The 23283-nt window shown below is 40.1% G+C and overlaps 2 protein-coding genes across 3 annotated transcripts in view; both read right to left on the bottom strand.

Annotated features, from left to right (window-relative positions):
• Positions 1–1078, bottom strand: part of LOC128659891 (E3 SUMO-protein ligase ZBED1-like) — an 83775-nt gene extending 82697 nt beyond the window's left edge. For both annotated transcript variants that reach the window (XM_053713478.1, XM_053713477.1), the window contains exon 1: positions 142–1078. In XM_053713478.1, coding sequence (XP_053569453.1) covers positions 142–444 — 303 coding nt within the window. In that variant the 5' untranslated portion in view covers positions 445–1078. The remainder of the gene's footprint in view (positions 1–141) is intronic.
• The window catches only part of LOC128659893 (oocyte zinc finger protein XlCOF6-like), a 191127-nt gene that overhangs the window by 85284 nt on the left and 82560 nt on the right, over positions 1–23283 (bottom strand). The window lies entirely within an intron of this gene.

Below are 23283 nucleotides of genomic sequence, written 5' to 3'. Positions count from 1 at the left end.
TTTTCGAACTGACTTATACAATAAACTAGCTACTAATCAAGCTACTGCTAGCTAGCTAAGCCTATTTTGTTATGGATGGTATGTTTTATGTTTGTTTTCAATTTATACATTTTTCAAGAAACATGATGCAATTAAAATTACCTCCAAGGATGCAGCCTCCTCAGTCACTCCTCTGTATATCTCCAATCTCTCCTCCTCTGTGAGAATAAAAGGCAGTCCCTTAAAACGAGGATCCAGGGCAGAGGCTGTATAAAGTATTTTCTTCTCTGCCTCACTGCTGTACCTCTTCAGGAGATCTGTTTTGATGGCATTCTTGATCTCATGGATCATGGGTGTGTCTCCCATGGTGTCTGTCGTGTTCTGGAGCAGTTGTGCATTTAGAGGGGCAATGAGAGAAACAGTTGGATTGCGCTCTTCTGACATCAGTGTGGTTGCATCTTTCATTGGCTTTAATGCACTCACAGCATCCTCTGCATTTGACACATCTGTTTCGTTGAGAGTGCAGAGATCTGACTCACTTTTTCTGACTTCTGGAGACAACAATGTGGCACAGATTGCAGGTTGCTGTTATAGGAACCTCTCGACCATGTCATATGAGCTGTTCCACCTTGTTGTCACATCAGTTATCAGCTTATGATTCTTCAGGCCAAGACATTTCTGTTTTTCTTTCAGACAGTGGTTTGCTGTAGTGCTGCGGTGAAAAAATGTTGATATTCGTCGCACTCTGCCTAAAAGCCTGGAGAGCGTGGCCACTTTCAGCGCCCGCTGGGATGCGAGATTCAGTGTATGGGTGAAGCATTTTACATGAGGGAATTTTCCAACTTGAGCAGCAACAATCATGTTCGACGCATTGTCGGTCACAAGCACTACAGATTTATCGGACAGCTGCCATTCTTCCACGACACGAGACAGTAGCTCCGCCAGATGAGAACCCGTGTGAGACTCATAAACTGCTCTCGTTTGCAGCACATGCGACAAGATCTTCCAGTCCTTGCTAACGTAATGTGCAGTTACTGTTACATAAGACTCCGTCGTGACTGAAGTCCATGAACCACACGTTATTGCGACTCGACTGGCTTGGCTCATTGATGCAATTACCTGAGCTTTTGTTTCGTGGTAGAGTGCAGGTATAACGTTTTCTGTTAAGTGATTGCGTGACGGGATCTTATAACGTGGCTCTAGCGTCTTCAACAGGTGAAAACGTCTAACGTGATTTCTCAAGTTAGTAGTATTCCCTAGGTATTTAATTTTTGTGTGACAGGCTTTACAAACCGCGTGTGTCTTGTCCAATTCGTGCTTTCCAGTATGTTCATAAAATCCAAAATGTGCCCAGATGCTTGCTTTTAAAATGCTAGGTGCATTTTTTTATCTCTCTATCTTTTTTGTCTCCCTCTGTCATTTTAGCATGACATGTACATATGTGACGGATGATGTTGTTGTCAACGTCGAACTCTGTCAGTGTTAAAAAAAAAAGAAAAAACACTAAGTTCCAGTTGTCAAAATGTCAAGCCGCAAATGTAAAAATCTACAAGTACTAGTAACTTCAACTACTTGCCAAATGCCAATGCCATACATTTTGCGAACATAAATTTTAAAACAAATTGCATTGCAGGGGACATCACTCACTGACACTGTAAGTTACTGTAATATATTACACACTTAAAGGTGCAATGAAACCCAAACATTTACTTTCATGATTCAGATAGAGAATACAATTTTAAATAAACATCATAACTAACTTCTATTATTTAATTTGCTTCATACTTCTCAGATATCGTTTGTTGATGACATATTAGCAATGCATTGCAATTTGCACACACATTACTTACTATATAATACTTAGTGCACGACACAAGGAGGAGGCTATGCATTTCAACAAAGGATAAGCAAATTATATATAGGGAAAGTTTTTAAAATTGCATGCACTTTCTTGAATCACAAAATGGGTTTTATGGCCTTTAGTTTAGTATGTTTCAAAATGCAGCTTTTAGCCTTGTTAAGTTTTGTTAACTTATAAAATAAAAACAGGGATTGGGTTCTTCGGATTGGCATCTTTTAAGAGAGCACTCAGAGTCAGCACATGCATGCAATTGCATATTAAATTGCATATATAAAATTTATTATATTAAAAAAATAAATACTATTATATATAAAAAGTGTATATTATTAAAATATTTGCCAGGCCATCCATCCATGTGAAAAACATGTAGATATAGATAGATAGAGATTAGACTAATAGAGACATTAGACAATAATAGTATACTATATTTATAATACATTTTATTTATATATGCAATATTATTCAATAATGCAGCAATTAATTATGCAGCAGCCTGAGCCTCAGTCAGCTCAGCAGTAGTACATACTACGTTAAGTAAATAAGGCAAGTATTTAATTGTACCCCTTATTGTGTAATAAATTTGTACCCCTTATTGATTTGCTCTTTCAGTAAGTTAATAATTAGTTTACCTATGGCATTGGCATGGCAAGTAGGCACTAGGCAAGGCATTGAGGCAATAGGCATGGCAATGGCAATTATGGCATGGCATTGGCAAAATGTACGACGTTTTGGTAACTAAGCAGTTAGTTAGTCTAATTCTCACCATAGGTCTCCTCCTCTATCTCCCACCTTGTAGCTGTATACCGCCGTGTATACTCGGAGTCGGAATCGTCATCACATTCACCATCATCAATCTCAGGCAACACACTCCTTTCCTGCTACTGCGTAACTTCGGCACTTCCAGAGACCGCCCATGGAGCGCCCATGTTGCTTTATTGGGTGACGTGACGTCAGTGACGTCAAAACGCTGTACCGCGCACTTTCGCGAGCACTTTCTGTTACTTGTCCTGGAGGCTGGTCACGTGGGTAACGTTAATCGATTATCGCGTCTCAGCGCATCGATGCAGAATCGTTTCATGCCGCATCGCGATGCATCGTCAAAACGATTATTTTTGACAGGCCTAACATCCGGTGACGCCGACAAAAACGACACCCACATTTTTGGCGCAAAAAAACATCTGAACACAAATACGTCAAAAAATGACGCAACCACGAACAAACTTCCGGCGTCAATTAGAGTGCCGGAAATGACAAAATTTTTGCGCCAAAAAAGTTTGCGCCAAAAATGACGCAATAAATTGAAGCATTTTCAGCCCCCGCGAGCCTAACAGCCCACAGGGAAAAAAATTCAATTGAAAAAATTTTTAAGGTAAGAAAAAATAATCATTCATATGCATTATACCAAATAATGAAACTGACTGTCTGAAATAAGGAATACTGATCATCCTGAATCATGGCAAATATAAGTTTAAACACATATATTTAGAACTTTATAAATAAAGTGCCCAACCATAGCTTTAGAGTGTCATAATAAAATAAGACTTACTTACCCCAAGACACTCATCCACCTATAGTAGATAGCCAAACCAGTACTGAAACGAGAATCAGTAGAGGTAATGGTATATAAGAGTATATCGTCGATCTGAAAAGGGAGGTAGGAGAAGAAATCTCTACGGCCGATAACAGAGAACCTATGAAATAGATCCCCTAGAGGAAGACCATTGTATTCAAATAGGCAATACTCTCTTCACATCCCTCTAACATTCACTGCGCTCTGAGAGGAAAACCGGGCTCCAGCCTGTTGCGAAGCGCATATCAACGAAGAATCTAGCACAAACTTACTTCACCACCTCCACGGGAGGCAAAGTTTGTAAAACTGAATTGTGGGTGTGGTGAGGGGTGTATTTATAGGCATTTTGAGGTTTGGGAAACTTTGCCCCTCCTGGTAGGAATGTATATCCCATACGTCACTAGCTCATGGACTCTTGCTAATTACATGAAAGAAATAGATTTTATTATGTATATTATATAAAATACTTTTACTAAATATCAAGAATTTTTGTTTTGTTTTTCTTCTCATTAAAGGGACAGCATTACTGTTAAATTGGTTTCCCCTCAATCTAATTCCAGTAACTTGTTATACAACCTGCAGAGTATAAAATGTATGTGAAACTGTTTATTTAGGTTTAGTGTTTTATCTCCCTGAATCCACAACTCATTAGAATGGGCTGAACTTTTGAGAGATCATACCAATTTATTGTATCACATTCTACACGCAGAAATTATTCTATATATTATCTCTGCCTGTAAACCAAAGCCCAATATTTATAGAGAACAATTTAAAATGAACATTTAGTAGAGATTAGTCCTACTAACCTCTAGGAGTGTAATGTCTTCTATTCGCTCTTGTTTACATAGCTTTCAATACCCAATACTTAAAGTGAATATAAAGTTGACCATATTCGCTCACGTCATAGGAAAGAATTTAAAAAAAATTAGGCAGACATTCATTCACAAGTTGTACTATTTATTGTACTATTTATTGATATTCTCAGATTTATACCTTTTAATTCTCAAACGATAAGCGCAGTTCTTCCGACCCCCATATTATTCAATTGATTGACAGATGCCGAATCTGCAATCCACTAATCGTTGTTTCCCCCCAGCACGTTCAGCCCCTTCACACAAACGTCATGCCCGGGGGGGGGGGGGGGGGGGACAACAATTAGTGGATTGCACATTCGGAATCTGTCAATCAAATGAGCAATATGGTGCTCGGAGGAACGGCGCTTATCATTGGAGCATTAAAAAGGTAAAAATCTGAGAAAATCAATACTGCTTATTTTTTTTAAATTCTATTCTATAACGTGAGAAAATACAGTCAACTTTACATTTACTTTAAGCGGTAGATTTATCATAGTGCAAGCGGACATGATCCAGTGTAATTGGCCACCATTCTCAACGCAAATAGTTTGTTTATCCATACAATAACATTTCACAATGGTGTTAGGCTTGGCTATATCCTAGTAATATCTAAGTAGACGTTCCAGTTAGGGTGTATGTAATACCCATTAGCCCCTCTTTAGCTGGCCAATCGTTAGACTTGATGTCCCCTAATTCTTCCCACTATGGGATGTTCGCCCTAGGTGGAGTTTTTATGGGGAATTCACTTCACTATCAATTTTGGTTTGTCCTAGTGCTTTCAAGTAATTCATGCTATTTATAATCATATCATTAGGATTGTAATTATGCTACATGAAGTCACATTGTGGCATTATAAACACTTGTTTTACCACTGTTCATCAAACAGATCTGTGAGCTTATAGTATAATGAGCGGGAAGCTACTATACACAGCCTGTCTTTGCCCACAGCAATACTAATCTCTCTAACGCACACTCAATAAATACACTGTGTGACAATGGGCTTTGTTCTATTTATCTGAAACTCAGAGAGAATATATTGAGAACATTCCGTAAAGGAATTCCAACTCGAATGTGTATTATTCTAAGCTGGGACACTGACGACTAAGAATACCATGATTAGCCAGCCCCTGAAAATGGGATTTGTACAGTTTAGATAATTTAGATAATGGCAGCTCTAAGAGATTACACGAAGGTTGGATCTTTTCATTACTAACTGCATCTATGGTTGCACTTTCCATTTGTAAATAGAATATATTTTGTTTTATGAAATGTTTTTATATCAACATGGTTTTGCTTTAATATGAAATGTCATGCGGTATTTCTCAGCTGTAAAACAGAGGATTAGAATGGTTAAATATCATTGGATCCCGAATGAAAAGGCGTAAATCCAACCATATCATATTGGGCGGATTGCTGTCCTCCACCTCAGAGGTGGCGGACGAGTTAAAGGGACAGTTTACTCAAAAAATGTCTCCCCTTTAATTTATTCCCAATTATCCACTTTACCTGCTGGAGTGTATTAAATTGCTTACAAGTAACTCCTTTGCCCTTATATTGGCATTTGAAATAGTTGATTTAGCTTGTGGTATCCCCACCTATTCTGAAAGTTTGTGGCCGCAGGTCCAAGCTATAGATAAGCCTTGCAAACACAGCCAGCACAAGAAATTACACTCCCAGTGGGATATAGCAGAGATAAGGTAATCAAATGATGATTTTCCATTGTTCTCTCCAAGTACTGGTGATTGTTTTATGGACAGATATAAGATAAAGAAGCCTGTAAAATGTACACAATGTGATACAGTAATGAGATCCGATTATACCTACAAGCTCAACCCATTTTATTAGGTTGTGGCTTCAAACACAAAATCAGCTAATTCATATACACAAATAAACCTTAAAAAAGCAAATCTCATACATTTTATACTCTGCAGCTCGTAAAAAAAAGCAATTGTAAACACATTAAGGGAAAAACTATTTTTCAGTATACTGTCCCTTTGAGGAGCAGCGGTCTTATATCCATGGGTCGGATGAAAGGCCAAATGGGAGGCAAGTGAATTGCCAAAGAGATTGGTTCCAAAAGAAACAAATACATTTCCTGTGGGAAGAATGTATAGGAACTGTAAGGTATGCATCCTTGTCCAGAAGTGAGTCCCTCAGAAGATGAAAACCTTCCATCTTGAAATGTTGATAAATTACATAATGATTTAGAGTTTTTAGATTAATGACTGGTCGAAATTGGCCATTTTTCTTTTTTACCAAGAAAATATTGCTTATGTAACTGTCATTGTCTACCAGAACAGGTTCTACAGCTTGTTTTGAAATTAGAGAGGAAATCTCTGAATCTATTGCTTGAAGATCAAAATTAGAAAATAAAATTGGACTAGGACAAACAATTTGGATGGGAATGGAAATTAAATCTATAAGGACTCCACGGACAGTCTAAAGAATCCAGGGGTCTAATGTAGAAGCCAATTTGGAAGAAAATTAGCCAGTTGACCAACCATATTTTTAGGGAAAAAGGAGAAAAGGGAAGAAGAAGAAGAAGAAGAAGAAGAAGAGAAATTACCTGAAGGGGTTCTAAAGTGACCTCTTGATCTTGCACCTCTGGGCTAGAAGCAGGATCTTGTGGGGAAAAAGGGGGAGACAAATTCTTGTTGCTGCTGTTGATGATAAAATTGGGGTCTAGAGATGAAGGGTTGGCAGCCAGGAAAACGACCCCGTCTTTTTCTGGCCTTATCAAAAAGGGGACGAGGATTTTGGTAGAGAGTCTTTCTTACAATGGCTTTGGTTTTGGACAAACTGGTAAAAGGTTTTGGTATAGTCACTGATTTTTCTAAAGGTATAATTATCCAAAGAGAAGACCATTAGGGTCTGTAGATGTCTCATTATTGGTGAAATCTGACAACTTTGTGTCAAGCCTGTGAAGAATGGACCTTCTGCGTTTGCAAGCTATAGCAGTATTGGCATTGCCTAATAAGACAAAGGTTCTTTGTATATACTCAATAATAATTTGAGGATCAATGGTAGAATAGTTTGTATCAGCCAATTCAAAAATCTTTGACAAGGGGCCAGAAATATCTAAAAGCTTGTCTTGACAATACTTAAGCAACTTATCAGATCCTCGTTTAATACTGGATCCAGGAAAACTCAGGAATTTAAAAATTTGGGGGTCAATATCAGGAGTGATGGTGGAGTTATTTGGGAGAGAAGGACGAGGACATTCGGCGCAAAGTTTACTACGAATCTCTTGCAATAAGGGTGCCTTAAATAAAAATCTATATATTCTGCAACACCTGAGGAGGGAAACCACTCTGAGGATCTGGGATGCTTAACCTCCTCAGGTTTAAATCTAGGTTTACCAAGGGGGTCGAGAAACAATTTCCGAACCATTAACAGACAAAGATTTTTTGCGTCTTTTGAATTTAATAAAATGCTAAAAATCGGACTCATCAGAGGATTGCAACATCTCATATTTATATTCATCTGAAAAATCCTCCTCACCACAAGAGTGGGAAGCATTCTCAGAAAGAGTTTGCAAAAATGTTGATGCTTGTCTTTTTAAACCAGTTCTTTTAGAATTAGCATCAGTAAAAGTACCTTCTGAGTTGTGATTCAACACACTCAGAAGTTCTGGGGCCAGATGAAGGTGCTTAGTGGTAATAAGCTATGAGGGTTGTGTGTTTGAAGCAGACTATCTGCATCTTTTTCTATATGAGATGGGGAAAGATGCTTAGTTTTAGAAGCATGTTGTTTTTTATGTAATAAAGCTATTCATTTTATTGTCCCTTTTTTCTTATAAGGGACTGCATAGAGGCCATAATGTTCTGAAGAGAGGGTTCAGAATTAACTGGATTTTTCTCCCCATGAGACATCTTTAGACCACTTAATAAAAATTTGGAAAAAACAACAAAAATACTATAAAAAAAGGACAAAGGGCGTTTTAAGCACTGAGAAATCTAGATACGATGTTGCAATACCGGTGAAGCAGTATTAACTCCCCCTGGTGGAAGATATTCAACCTCACAGCAGAACTACGGCAGATTGTTAGGGAGGGAGGCGGGAAGAAAGGGGCAGGAAAATGGGCGGACTAAAATGGTTTCTAATGATGCGTGACGCTTAACAGAGGGGAGAGAGAGAGAGAAAAATCGGGTCAGACTCAGATTAGCCGAAATAAATAAAAGCGGTTAGGAAGGAAGCCCCAAAACGATAAAGGGACAAGGTAAGAGAATTAATAAAAAACAAAAACAGGATTGAGGAACAAGGGAACATATAATTCCCACCAGAAGAAAAAAACGACAGGATAGGGATAAGTAATAAATATAAGAGATAATAGGGTTAAACAAAAAGAAAACTAATAATAACATAGCAATGACACTTTATTCAGATCAGCAAAAAGAAAGGGGAGTTATTGGTGTGCTCTGGACTGTTTATGGACACTATGAGCATGCTGATTGGCTGATATAATCTTCTACATCCAGAGCTGTGTCCTTATTGGTTCTTTTGTTTTCTCTGTCACATGTTTTATGTTTTCTAATGTTAACACTGTATACTTTTAAAAGCTGTCAGAGCAGTAAATTGAAAGTAAAACAAATTATGAGTCTCTGGTCTTGTAATAAAAACATTTAATCGCCATTAAAGTCTATGGAGACTTTTTATGATACCAGCAGTTTAAACTTTACCACCTCAATGAAAACACGGCCAAAGTATGATCTGTTGTAACCAATAGAAACAGCACTTAAATCTGTGCTTAAAAGGACAGTCTACTCCATTATTGTTATATTTTAAAAAGATAGATAATCCCTTTATTACCCATCCACAGTTTTGCATAACCAACACGGTTATATTAATATACTTTTTACCTCTGTGATTACCTTGTATCTAAGCCTCTGCAGACTGCCCCCTTATCTCAGTTCTATTGACAGACTTGTATTTTACCCAATCAGTGCTGACTAAAAAAACTCCACAGGAGTGAGCACGTTATCTATAAAGCACACATGAACTAGCAGTGTCTTGCCTTAAAAAGCTATACAAATGCACTAATAGATAGAAGATAAGAGGCAATAAATTAGCATATGGGCCTATCTAGGTTTAGCTTTCAACAAAGAATACCAAGATAACAAGGCAGATTTGATAATAAATTTGAAAGTTGTGCAAAATTGCATGTCCTATCTGAATCATGATAGTTTTTTTTTAAAAAACATTTTTAAAATGTTAGCTAAACTTTTTTTCAGAGAAACCTACGAAAAAGGATCATTTTGAAGGTGTTTCCTTTATCACCAGATACAGTAATCAATATCATCAGATCTGCAACATCATAAGAAAACATTTTCGTATGTTATCGGCTGATGATGATCTCAGTGAGATTATATCTAAGGGGTGCAGGTATGCTTTTAAAAAAGGAAAAAGTTTAGCTAACATTTTAGCTCCCACACAAATAAGTACCAAAAAACCGGATCAATCATCATGGTTAAGATTTAAAGGGGTCTTCAAATGTAGCTATACATCTTGTATAGCATGTGGACTTTTACAGTGCGGCGAAGGCTTCTCAAGTACAACAACAGGTGAACATTTCAGGCATTTTTCATGCCTGAATTGTCGAGCAACTTATGTAGTCTATTTGCTGACCTGTGTACAGTGTGGAGTCCAATATACAGGACTCACAACTAGAGAAACACGGGACAGAATACGTGAACATGTAACTAATATAAAAGCAGGGAAATTAACAACACCATTAGTGCAGCATTTTAAAATGATACACAACAAAAGTATAGATACAATGAGGTGGACAATTATTGAACAGGTAACCTGTAAGGCAAGGGGTGGAGACAGAGACAAACTCCTAGCCAAAAGGGAAGCCTTTTGGATACACAGACTCAAAACCAGAATCCCCACAGGTCTAAATTCGGAATTTGACATAATTAATTTTTGGGAATGAAGGGTCTGGGGTCTGTGTGTCCGAAAGCACCATCAGAGTAAGGTCAACAATCAAAGATCCAGAGATACGAAGTTCATTATTTGAATTTCATTGTTTGAGATTTAAAGTTGAATTTTCTAATTTAAAATTTAAAATTCAAAAGTGAATATTAAAATCCATATTTGGATTTTATGAGAGAAAAAAGTTCACAAACATATATGTGGAGAAAGTATATATAATAATTCATTTATTTATTTTTATTTTTATCAATATTTGGATATAGTCTGGCAACATTATTTCCTAGGAAAAGAATAGCCACAACAATTCATGCAAATAAGATTTTGAAAGTTACTATATTTTTGAGCAGTTCTTTTCTGTTTTGTTTAGTTACTGACTCATTCTTTATACAATTATTACTCATTGGAGTAATGGACCAAAAAGCTCAGTAAGAAAAACTAACTACAAAAAGTATGAAAGTTCATTGGGTTAAAAAGCCAAAATAATTAGCTAGAATCATAACTTTAAAGCTGAATGGCATTATTTGGTCCCCATAGCACGAGTACATCTGATCACAAGCAAATGTATAATGTTAATATTACTTACTATTGTTTACGAAAACATATATGAATTACAGTTTACATTGGTGTATATACAACAGGTGTGTTCCTAGAAACCGCCCAGGATAATTGTTTTATCCAATCACAATTTAGCACAAGGGATTTAAAGGTGAATTGGGATTATGAGCATTATGCTACGATTACGGCCGGTATAGGCTGAAACGCGTCAGCAATAAGCTCTTTGGGTGATTTCTATACACACCACAATGTCCATTATTGTTGTGTAATGGTGCTTCTGGAAAGAAGATACTGTGACCTACAATAAAAGTTTTTAACAAGTACCCTGGTGCAGCTCATCACTTTGTTATCCTGAACAAAATAGCAGTGACAACACTTTGTCTACTCAGTAACAAGTTCCAATTGGCTCCTACAAATAAGGCAAACTATGGGGGGTAGGCCATTGGAAAACTAAGTGTTAAACTGTTTGGAAAATGTATTCACTAGGCCTGTGTGTTAGATTAATGCAACACCACACACAAGTTTCATGAAAATAAATTGTTCTATATCCTTTTAAGCCCTCTGCGCTAGTTACTGAGCGCCCCTCTACACTAGTTTCTGTGCGCCCCTAGATAATGCAGAACTGATAATGTGCATTTTAGGGGCTTCTGGTAGGCAAACAAGAGCCCTAGAACTTGCCCTGTGCAACTGGACATTTGTTGTAAATATATTATTATTTGTGTGTTTAACAGACAAAATGTATACGCAGCCTATAAAGATCCTAAATACTGACCTGCGGCCCCTGTGAGTTAGGGCCCATCACTGCCCTGTGCTACTCCTGGCAAATCTGACCATAATGCAGCTAATCATTCCCATACATTCATATCTACACATATATTTATTTATAATATAACACTTTAGCTGTTGTCTGCTTTACAAATGAATAAACTACACCTGTGTGATGACGCGTGAGCTGCACATTATACACATTACATGATACTCAGTGTCTAATACTGATTTATATAACGTTTTATCTTATTCCCCTGCCCTGTGTGTAGCTGCTGTAAATGACTAACTCATAAACATAACTTGTGCTACAGTTGTGCTTCAGTGTGTATTAACCCTTCACTGGCACAGAGAGCTGCACAGTGTGTATTAACCCTTCACTAGCACAGAGAGCTGCACAGTGTGTATTAACTATTCACTAGCACAGAGAGCAGCACAGTGTGTATTTATCCTTCACTGGCACAGAGAGCAGCACAGTGTGTATTAACCCTTCACTAACACAGAGAGCAGCACAGTGTGTATTAACCCTTCACTAGCACAGAGAGCAGCACAGTGTGTATTAACCCTTCACTAACACAGAGAGCAGCACAGTGTGTATTTACCCTTCACTAGCACCAATAGCAGCACAGTGTGTATTAACCCTTTACTAGCACAGAGAGCAGCACAATGTGTATTAACCCTTCACTAGCACAGAGAGCAGCACAGTGTGTATTAACCCTTCACTGGCACAGAGAGCAGCACAGTGTGTATTAACCCTTCACTGGCACAGAGAGCAGCACAGTGTGTATTAACCCTTCACTGGCACAGAGAGCAGCACAGTGTGTATTAACCCTTCACTGGCACAGAGAGCAGCACAGTGTGTATTAACCCTTCACTGGCACAGAGAGCAGCACAGTGTGTATTAACCCTTCACTAGCACAGAGAGCAGCACAGTATGTATTAACCCTTCACTGGCACAGAGAGCAGCACAGTGTGTATTAACCCTTCACTAGCACAGAGAGCTGCACAGTGTGTATTAACCCTTCACTAGCACAGAGAGCAGCACAGTGTGTATTAACCCTTCACTAGCACAGAGAGCAACACAGTATGTATTAACCCTTTACTAGCACAGAGAGCAGCACAGTGTGTATTAACCCTTCACTGGCACAGAGAGCAGCACAGTGTGTATTAACCCTACACTAGCACAGAGAGCAGCACAGTGTGTATTAACCCTTCACTAGCACAGAGAGCTGCACAGTGTGCATTAACCCTTCACTAGCACAGAGAGCAGCACAATGTGTATTAACCCTTCACTAGCACAGAGAGCAGCACAATGTGCATTAACCCTTCACTAGCACAGAAAGCAGCACAGTGTGTATTAACCCTTCACTAGCACAGAGAGCTGCACAGTGTGTATTAACCCTTAACTAGCACAGAGAGCAGCACAATGTGTACTAACCCTTCACTAGCACAGAGAGCAGCACAGTGTGTATTAACCCTTCACTAGCACAGAGAGCTGCACAGTGTGTATTAACCCTTCACTAGCACAGAGAGCTGCACAGTGTGTATTAACCCTTCACTAGCACAGAGAGCTGCACAGTGTGTATTAACCCTTCACTAGCACAGAGAGCTGCACAGTGTGTATTAACCCTTCACTAGCACAGAGAGCAGCACAGTGTGTATTAACCCTTCACTAGCACAGAGAGCAGCACAGTGTGTATTAACCCTTCACTAGCACAGAGAGCAGCACAATGTGTACTAACCCTTCACTAGCACAGAGAGCAGCACAGTGTGTATAAACCCTTCACTAGCACAGAGAGCAGCACAGTGTGTATTAACCCTTCACTAGCACAGAGAGCAGGACAGTGTGTATTAACCCTTCACTAGCACAGAGAGCAGCACAGTGTGTATTAACCCTTCACTAGCACAGAGAGCAGCACAGTGTGTATTAACCCTTCACTAGCACAGAGAGCTGCACAGTGTGTATTAACCCTTCACTAGCACAGAGAGCAGCACAGTGTGTATTAACCCTTCACTAGCACAGAGAGCAGGACAGTGTGTATTAACCCTTCACTAGCACAGAGAGCAGCACAGTGTGTATTAACCCTTCACTAGCACAGAGAGCAGCACAGTGTGTATTAACCCTTCACTAGCACAGAGAGCAGCACAGTGTGTATTAACCCTTCACTAGCACAGAGAGCTGCACAGTGTGTATTAACCCTTCACTAGCCCAGAGAGCACCAGTGTGTATTAACCCTTGCATAAAAGAGAAAAATAGGACTTAGTATCCCATTGCCTGGCACAAGCAGATGAGTAACATGCATTAAAATAACATTTATAACAATTATAAACTTTTTAAGATAAGTTTTATCACACAATACACACAGCCTGACTCACTCACCCCAAAGTAGTCTAGCTGCAGACTGGAGCTCCACTCTAGACAGGAAACATGTGACCTGACCACCACTGACTCTAGACAGGAAACATGTGACCTCCACTCAAAGCTTCTTTTTTTTTTTTTTAATCAACTTTAATGCAACAAACAACCTATAGACAATCATTCTGGAAATGAAACATTTTGCAGCTTTCTTGTTCCTTATGTTCATTCACAATGGATTATGCTGATTGTCATTTATAAGGTAACCACTGTGACTGTCATTTATAAGGTAACCACTGTGATTGTCATTTATAAGGTAATCACAGTGACTGTCATTTATAAGGTAATCACTGTGACTGTCATTTATAAGGTAACCACTGTGACTGTCACTTATAAGGTAACCACTGTAACTGTCATTTATAAGGTAAACACTGTGACTGTCACTTATAAGGTAACCACAGTGACTGTCATTTATAAGGTAACCACTGTGACTGTCATTTATAAGATAACCACTATGACTGTCATTTATAAAGTAATCACAGTGACTGTCATTTAGAAGGTAACCACTGTGACTGTCATTTATACGGTAACCACTGTGACTGTCACTTATAAAGTAATCACTGTGACTGTCATTTATAAAGTAACCACTGTGACTGTCATTTATGAGGTAACTACTGTGACTGTCATTTATAAAGTAATCACTGTGACTGTCATTTATAAAGTAACCACTGTGACTGTCATTTATAAGGTAACTACTGTGACTGACATTTATAAGGTAACCACTGTGACTGTCATTTATAAAGTAACCACTGTGACTGTCATTTATGAGGTAACTACTGTGACTGTCATTTATAAAGTAACCACTGTGACTGTCATTTATAAGGTAACTACTGTGACTGACATTTATAAGGTAATCACTGTGACTGTCATTTATAAGGTAACTACTGTGACTGACATTTATAAGGTAATCACTGTGACTGTCATTTATAAGGTAACCACGGGATGTACTAAAAGGAATGACAAGGGGGAATGACAAAATGGAATGCCCATAGACTTTAATGGGATGTAAAATGAAAAGTGTTGAAGCAACAAAACTATGAGATATATCAACTAGATATTTACCAGATATGTTCCCCAGGTACAGTAGCATATTCTGAAAGTGAGATTACATCAGATTATAGCTGCTTTCTATGGAATGACAAGGGTGAATGACAAAGTGGAATGCCTATAGACTATAATGGGATTACATTTAAAAGTGCTATAGAAACTAAACTATGATACATATCAACTAGATATTTACTAGATATGTTCCCCAGGTACAGTAGCATGTTCTGAAAGTGAGATTACATCAGATTATAGCTGCTTTCTAGGAATGACAAGGGTGAATGACAAAATGGAATGCCCATAGACTATAATGGGATTACATTTAGTGCTATAGCAACAAAAATATGAGACATCTGTAACCCCTTCCTTATCTATCTTTGGTGAGAATGATACAGGTTGGACGGTCACCTTTGACGCTGTGGCTTCACAGGAATGACCTAAGTCTCCGCTGGAGTAGGGAGTCTGGGACATCTTGATTAATGTAACATACAGTGCCTCCACTCAGTGATAACAATTCTCAGGGAACCCACAACACTGAGACAATGAGTTCCCCACAACATGCAATAATAAACAGAAGCAGATTATAAAGTAACACAGAATATATTTAAATGCAAATAGAACAACATATAAATAACATAACAGTCCCACATTTTGCAGGGTACCCTGCTAAGTAAAGTCCCTTGTGGTGGTGCACGTTGGGGCCCTTAGTAAGTTTTAGATATCTGTTTAGTGTGAGGGATAACTGTAACTGTTCCACTACCTGAATCCTCCTGTAGAATGTTCTAGAAAAGGTCTGGCTGCTTTCTCTGCTGCTTGCTTTTCCACTTAAGTGCTGACAGTCTGAAATGACAGCTCACTCTAGTTCTACTGTAGCTGCTTCTTACTGTGACATCAGGCTGAGTGTTCACAGCATGCAGGGTCCTGGATGCTTTATTTCCACTTAAGTGCTGACAGTCTAAAGTGACAGCTCACTATAGTCCCAATTCTAACTGCTTCTTACTGTGACATCAGGCTGAGTGTTCACAGCATGCAGGGTCCTGGAGGCTTTATTTCCACTTAAGTGCTGACAGTCTGAAATGACAGCTCACTCTAGTCCTACTGTACCTGCTTCTTACTGTGACATCAGGCTGAGTGTTCACAGCATGCAGGGTCCTGGAGGCTTTATTTCCACTTAAGTGCTGACAGTCTGAAATGACAGCTCACTCTAGTCCTACTGTACCTGCTTCTTACTGTGACATCAGGCTGAGTGTTCACAGCATGCAGGGTCCTGGAGGCTTTATTTCCACTTAAGTGCTGACAGTCTGAAATGACAGCTCACTCTAGTCCTACTGTACCTGCTTCTTACTGTGACATCAGGCTGAGTGTTCACAGCATGCAGGGTCCTGGAGGCTTTATTTCCACTTAAGTGCTGACAGTCTGAAATGACAGCTCACTCTAGTCCCAATGCTGCTGCTGCTGCTTCTTACTGTGACATCAGGCTGAGTGTTCACAGCATGCAGGGTCCTGGATGCTTTATTTCCACTTAAGTGCTGACAGTCTGAAATGACAGCTCACTCTAGTCCCAATGCTGCTGCTGCTTCTTACTGTGACATCAGGCTGAGTGTTCACAGCATGCAGGGTCCTGGATGCAACCTTTATCATCCCAGGCAGAATCACACAGACATCTTTCAGCAGCCCTGAACAGCTCTGACTAAATACTCCTCACAGGAAGTCTCTGAAAAACTGCCAGCCTCTGATTGGCTCTCACTACCATGTGATGCAGGGTTGAGCAAAGGGCAAAGTGTAAAGTGCAGTTCATCCCTGCAGCAAAATGACTAAGGGCTACATTCTCCCCCCTGTAAAATTCCTGCCTTCCACTGGCAGGGTAGATACATTAAATAATTAAACATCACTCTGGCACAAGTAACAAATTAATCTAATACAGCTGTGTTCCTGTACCTAACAATGTATTCAAGGTGTCAAGTGCATGTAATACTTGTATGACCTTGGAGTGGGACTCTTGCCAGTATGTGGGTTCCCCTACCCGGTCATAAGTGAATAATCTTGGTGGACGCCTATGTCTTTGACTTCCTCTTGAGTCTCTTTGTGGCAACTGTTGAATTCCTCCAGAGTTAGATCTTCTCACTGCTCTGTTTGGAAAAGGTGCTATAGCTTAAGGCCTAGGTCTCCCCATAGAATATGTATCTGTGTCAGTAGATCTAGGGATGAAGTTGGGGCTTTCAGGATTAAGATCTGACTGAGGAGAAGCAACAGGAGGGTCAGAAGCTTCTGGCTGAGCATCAGGAGGTGTCCACCACTCTTGATCTAAACCTGAATTGTCATGGTTTCCTTCACTAGAATTATCTGCTTCCTTCACTTCTGGTTGACCAACAGGTAACAAATGATTTCGATGCCATGCCTTAATTTGGCCTTCAGGCCCTTTTATTTTGTATACAGGAAGTCCTGGAAGCTTGGAAACCACTTCAAAAAGGGTGCCTTTCCACCGGTCAGCGAGTTTGTGTTTTCTGATAATACCTAGGTTTTTAAGGAGTACCTTATCTCCTGGCTGAATTTCACTATGCCTGACTTTAGCGTCATAACGTCTTTTTTTATTTTCGTTAATCCGGGAACTAACCTTCTCTGCCAGGTCATAGGCTCTTTGTAGACTCTGTTTCAAGTTGCAAACATACTAGTAATGTGGGACATGGGCCATTCCATCAGAGGAGACATCAAACTGAAGATCTATTGGAAGCCTTGCTTCTCGACCAAAAAGCAAGTAATAAGGAGAATATCCTGTAGATTCATGTCTTGTACAATTGTATGCGTGAACCATGGCTTCAACATGCCTACTCCAGGTTCTTTTCTCTGTATCGTTAAGGGTCCCTAACATGTCCAACAGGGTACGGTTGAACCTTTCAGGAAGAGCAACCCCTTCAGGATGGTAAGGAGTAGTTCTGGACTTTTCAATGTTTAGCAGTTTCAAAAGTTCTTTTATGAGTCGGCTTTCAAAGTCACGACCCTGATCAGAATGAATTCGGCTAGGTAACCCGTAGTGAATGAAAAACTTCTGCCATAGCACTTTGGCAACTGTGGTGGCTTTCTGGTCTTTAGTAGGGTAAGCTTGAGCATACCTGGTGAAATGATCAGTCACTACCAGTACATTTCCTACTCCTGCTGAATCAGTCTCAATACACACAGACTAGATCCATGGGGCCAGAGCTCTTTAGGTGGCCCATTGGCGCAGCTCGGGTAGGTAGAGTTTTCCTCTGAATACACCTTCGGCAATTATGACAATGCCTCTCCACAGACTCTCTCATTTTTGGCCAGAAGAAACGATCTTGCACCAATCCAAAAGTTTTGTCCACCCCCAGGTGTCCATGTTGGTCATGCAAGGATCTTAGTACCATTCCTCTATACTTTTCTGGTAATACCAACTGTCTTCGTCCTGGGTGATCATGATATTGAATGAGCCTATAGAGAAGTCCCTTCTCAATACGAAAACGGCTCCATTCTCTCTTGAATAGTTGTTGCAACTCAGCAGGTAAACAGTTCAAGTATTTTTGGCACCCATTCTTAACAGCTTTTAATAATGGGCCCACTGTTGGGTCTTGAACTTGAGTTTGTTGTTTATCCTCATTACTGATGCTTGTCCACTGGGGCAGGTTAACTGGGTAACACATAGCCTCTGGAACTGCCTCAGCACTACAACTGAGTGAGTCGATGCATCTCAATTCAGAAAAGTTAACCCACCCATCTTCAGTGATAGAGGTCTGACACAATGCCCTTACTCCAGGGCCAGGAATTTCAATCCAATCTTCTTTATCTGTCTCTGGAGGAAGTCCAGGTCTACGAGATAAAGCATCAGCTCCAACATTAGTAGATCCAGGCTTGTATTTCAATGAGAAGCTATAGTTGAACAAAGCTGCAAGCCAGCGATGTCCAGTGGCATCTAGTTTAGCTCTGGTCAAGATATAGGTGAGGGGATTGTTGTCGGTTCTCACCTCAAATTCTGCACCATACAGGTAATCATGTAGTTTATCTACTATAGCCCACTTCAATGCCAGAAATTCTAGTTTATGCACTGGGTAATACTTTTCAGCTTTAGACAAGCTCCGAATAATGTAGGCAACAGGCCTCAGCCCCTCAGGATGTGCCTGGTGGAGAATGCCTCCAAGCCCTTCCATGCTGGCATCTACATGAAGCACAAATGGTTTCTCAAGATCTGCATATGCCAGTACAGGAGCTTCAGTCATCTTACTTTTAAGTAGCTGAAAAGCCTCTTCACAGGAATTAGTCCACTTATCTCCTATAAGTTTCTTGGAATGCAGGCTCTTCTGCTTGGCATTCTCTCCAGGCTCCAATTTCAGAAGATTGTGAAGACTTCTGGCTATCTTGGAATAACCTTCTACAAATCGACGGTAGTAACCGCAGAACCCCAAGAATGAACGTAGCTCTTCAATATTCTTTGGTCTTGGCCAATTTACCACTGCTTCTATTTTTGCTGGGTTTGTGGCCACACCTTCTGCAGAAACTATATGTCCAACATAAGTCACTGAGCTTCTTGCAAATTTGCATTTGTCAACTGATAACTTCAGACTTTCAGCTTGCAATCGATCTAACACCCTCAGCAACCGATTTTCATGTTCTTCAGGGGTTCTTCCAAAAATTATTATATCATCCAGATAAACAAGGCACTCTCTTGGACTAAGGTCCCCAAGGGTCTTTTCCATTAATCTCTGGAAAGTTGCTGGGGCCCCGGTAATCCCTTGTGGCATACGGGTAAACTGGTAGAAACCCAAAGGGCAGATGAATGCTGTTTTCTCTTGGTCTTCTTTTTTCATGGGAACTTGATAATATCCAGAGCTGAGATCCAATACACTAAACCATTTGCTACCAGATAGAGCATTCAGTAGATCTTCTATTCGGGGTAGTGTATACTGGTCAGGAATTGTTAGTTTATTTAAAGTTCGATAGTCTATACACAATCGCACAGAGCCATTCTTTTTCCTCATCACTACAATGGGAGAAGCATAGGGACTTCTAGATTCTTTGATAATGCCAGTATCTTCCATTTCTTGCAAGATGTTTCTCACATCCTCCACATCTCGTGGTGCTATACGTCGAGACGTGGTGCAGTGTCCGTCAATCTTATGGCGTGTTGTGCACTCCTGCAACACCTTACATCCATGTCTTTAGTTGAGAAGACTCCTCTTCTGGTTTTTAGAGCTTTAAGCAATCTCTCTTTCCATTCAAATGGTAAACTTGAGTCTTCAAAATCAAACTCCAATTCTCCTGAGGAGTTGACTGCTGGTTCTATGGGAAGGGCAGAAATTGGGGTTATTTCCTCTAAGAGGTGAAGGATTCCCAATTCTTGACAATGATCAATATGGACATCTCTTGGGGACAGATTACAGACAGTTACTGCAAAAATGCCTGTTGTGCCTTTCTGCCAATCCTTGACTTCAGGCATAATCATCCAGCCCTTTTGAATGTCCTCTTCAGGAATAGATTCTACACAATAGATCTGTGCACAATTAATCATACCCTCCTGTAAGGTGGGTACAGCTTTAACAGATTTCAATTCTCCAGGTCGTAAAGTCAAAGGCTGGGGGCCCCAGTAATGGAACTGCCCAGTCAGTGATTCTTGAGCTAATTTGTGACATTCGTGTCTTAGGGCAGGCTCCAATTCAGCCATCTGATTAATGGATACATTTCCTACCTCTTGCAAGTAGGATCTAAACAAGTTTCGAACCATACTAGTGTTGGTTCCCAGGAGAATGGAGAAACTTGATTGTTTAGGGGTAGGGCACAACAGAGCCTCCACATCCATGGAGCAAGTCTTTCCAGTGTTCAGTTGTGGGATGACAATCTGCACTCTGACTACTCCTTCTACTGTACAGGCTTGTGAACCTAGCCCCCATAAACTGACATCTTTAGCTGTGGCAATAGGTAAGTGACGTAGGTGAGCATCATAAAATGATCTGAAGATAATGGTCACCTGGGATCCAGTGTCTAGCAATGCAGAAGCTGGGATGCCCTCAACCATAAGTGATACCAGTGGCTTGGGTCCAACTCTGATACTTGCAGCTGTTTCCAGGCTCTTAATGTGACACTTCTTCCAATGAGTCCACTTTTTTTTTCTAGAAACTTTTCTTTTGGGTAGGGTATCTGTGACAAAGGTTTCAACCTGAAGAACATCTTCTTTATGTGTACAATGGGATGTTATATGCCCAAGCCCATTACATCTAAAACACCTGAGAGGTTTGTCATGTTTATTATCCTGGGTAGTTGAATTGATTGATTCACAATTTTTGGGTTGAGGTTCTTTTTTTCTCTTTTGTACTTTTGATTTTCTGGGAACTGTCCTGAGCAGAGGATTTCTCAGGAGCTCTTATCCGTGAACGAGTAAGATGAGTCTTTTCTATAGTCCTTACTTCCTTCATTACTTCAGCAAAAGATAGAACCTTTTTAATACATAAAAGATTCTCCAAGGTGGCTGCACAGGAGTCTCCAGGTAGTGTTCCTCTAAGGAGCTGTTTGCACCGGTATTTGTCAATTTCAGATGCGGGAATGATCCCTTTCTCCACTAATGTTCCTACTATGAGTTCTACTCTCACAACATAGGCTGACAGTTTTTCACCTTTTACTTGAATTGTATTTGCATATCGTTCTCTTAACTCAAACTCATCTTCTTCCTCTGCATATGCAGTCATTATAATTTGAAGGAGCTCTGATGCAGAAGCTTGAGGATGGATAATTTGATGGTGCCTTACCAGGTCTAAGGCCTGACCTTTTAAACCTTCTATGAGCCTTTGTCGTTTCACATCCTCAGAACAAGCCCATTCTCTAAGAAGCTGCAAAGTAGTGTCTCTCCAGGATTTGAAGCACTCTTCTCCAACAGGAGTAGGGTCAATCCCAGAGAAAATCTTCAATCTCTTGTAATTGTGAATGTGTTGAGCTTGGGTCAGTTCCACCGCTAATTGTTTAAGTACATTTGTTATGGGAGAAGAAATCTCTTGCTTAGGAGAATCATTCTTTGGTCTCCTTTCACTTACTAAAGAACTGCCTTCAGAATCATTTACATTTAAATCATCTTCAGACTCACTGTCACTATTTTGAAATATCAGGTCAGAATCATCACCCTCCTCGTGGTCAGAATCTCCTTCTGGGTATACTATCAGGCACCCTTTAGGGTCTGCTCCAGGTATAGGGATTCTAGTTGTTCCTTTTTCTGGATTTATATCCTGGTCCCCCTGAACAAGGGTCACACCATGAGTTCATGTTTTCTTAGCCTGAACTATGGCAGGGTTTTCCAACCCAGGGATCAGTTTTAGGGCATCTATAAACTTCCTCCGGCTGAGTCCAATAGGAGTTTGCACAGCCACAACCTTCTGGGGAGGAACCCTCATTATTCTAGCCCACTCTCTAACATCTCTGGGTGATGGAACAGGGGTCTTGCTTAAACACTTCTTACTGTCCCAGTTCATCTCAGCAGTGCCTCCATCTGTAACCCCTTCCTTATCTATCTTTGGTGAGAATGATACAGGTTGGACAGTCACCTTTGATGCTGTGGCTTCACAGGAATGACCTAAGTCTCCGCTGGAGTAGGGAGTCTGGGACATCTTGATTAATGTAACATACAGTGCCTCCACTCAGTGATAACAATTCTCAGGGAACCCACAACACTGAGACAATGAGTTCCCCACAACATGCAATAATAAACAGAAGCAGATAATAAAGTAACAAAGAATATATTTAAATGCAAATAGAACAACATATAAATAACATAACAGTCCCACACTTTGCAGGGAACCCTTTTTCCCAAAATACACTGCTAAGTAAAGTCCCTTGTGGTGGTGCACGTTGGGGCCCTTAGTAAGTTTCAGATATCTGTTTAGTGTGAGGGATAACTGTAACTGTTCCACTACCTGAATCCTCCTGTAGAATGTTCTAGAAAAGGTCTGGCTGCTTTCTCTGCTGCTTGCTTTTCCACTTAAGTGCTGACAGTCTGAAATGACAGATCACTCTAGTTCTACTGTAGCTGCTTCTTACTGTGACATCAGGCTGAGTGTTCACAGCATGCAGGGTCCTGGATGCTTTATTTCCACTTAAGTGCTGACAGTCTGAAATGACAGCTCACTCTAGTCCCAATGCTGCTGCTTCTTACTGTGACATCAGGCTGAGTGTTCACAGCATGCAGGGTCCTGGATGCAACCTTTATCATCCCAGGCAGAATCACACAGACATCTTTCAGCAGCCCTGAACAGCTCTGACTAAACTCTCCTCACAGGAAGTCTCTGAAAAACTGCCAGCCTCTGATTGGCTC

The sequence above is a fragment of the Bombina bombina genome, chromosome 5 (assembly GCF_027579735.1).
Source record: "Bombina bombina isolate aBomBom1 chromosome 5, aBomBom1.pri, whole genome shotgun sequence".
Classification (NCBI taxonomy): domain Eukaryota; kingdom Metazoa; phylum Chordata; class Amphibia; order Anura; family Bombinatoridae; genus Bombina; species Bombina bombina.
Note: the sequence above shows the minus strand (reverse complement) of the source record. Positions and strands in the feature narration are given on the sequence as shown.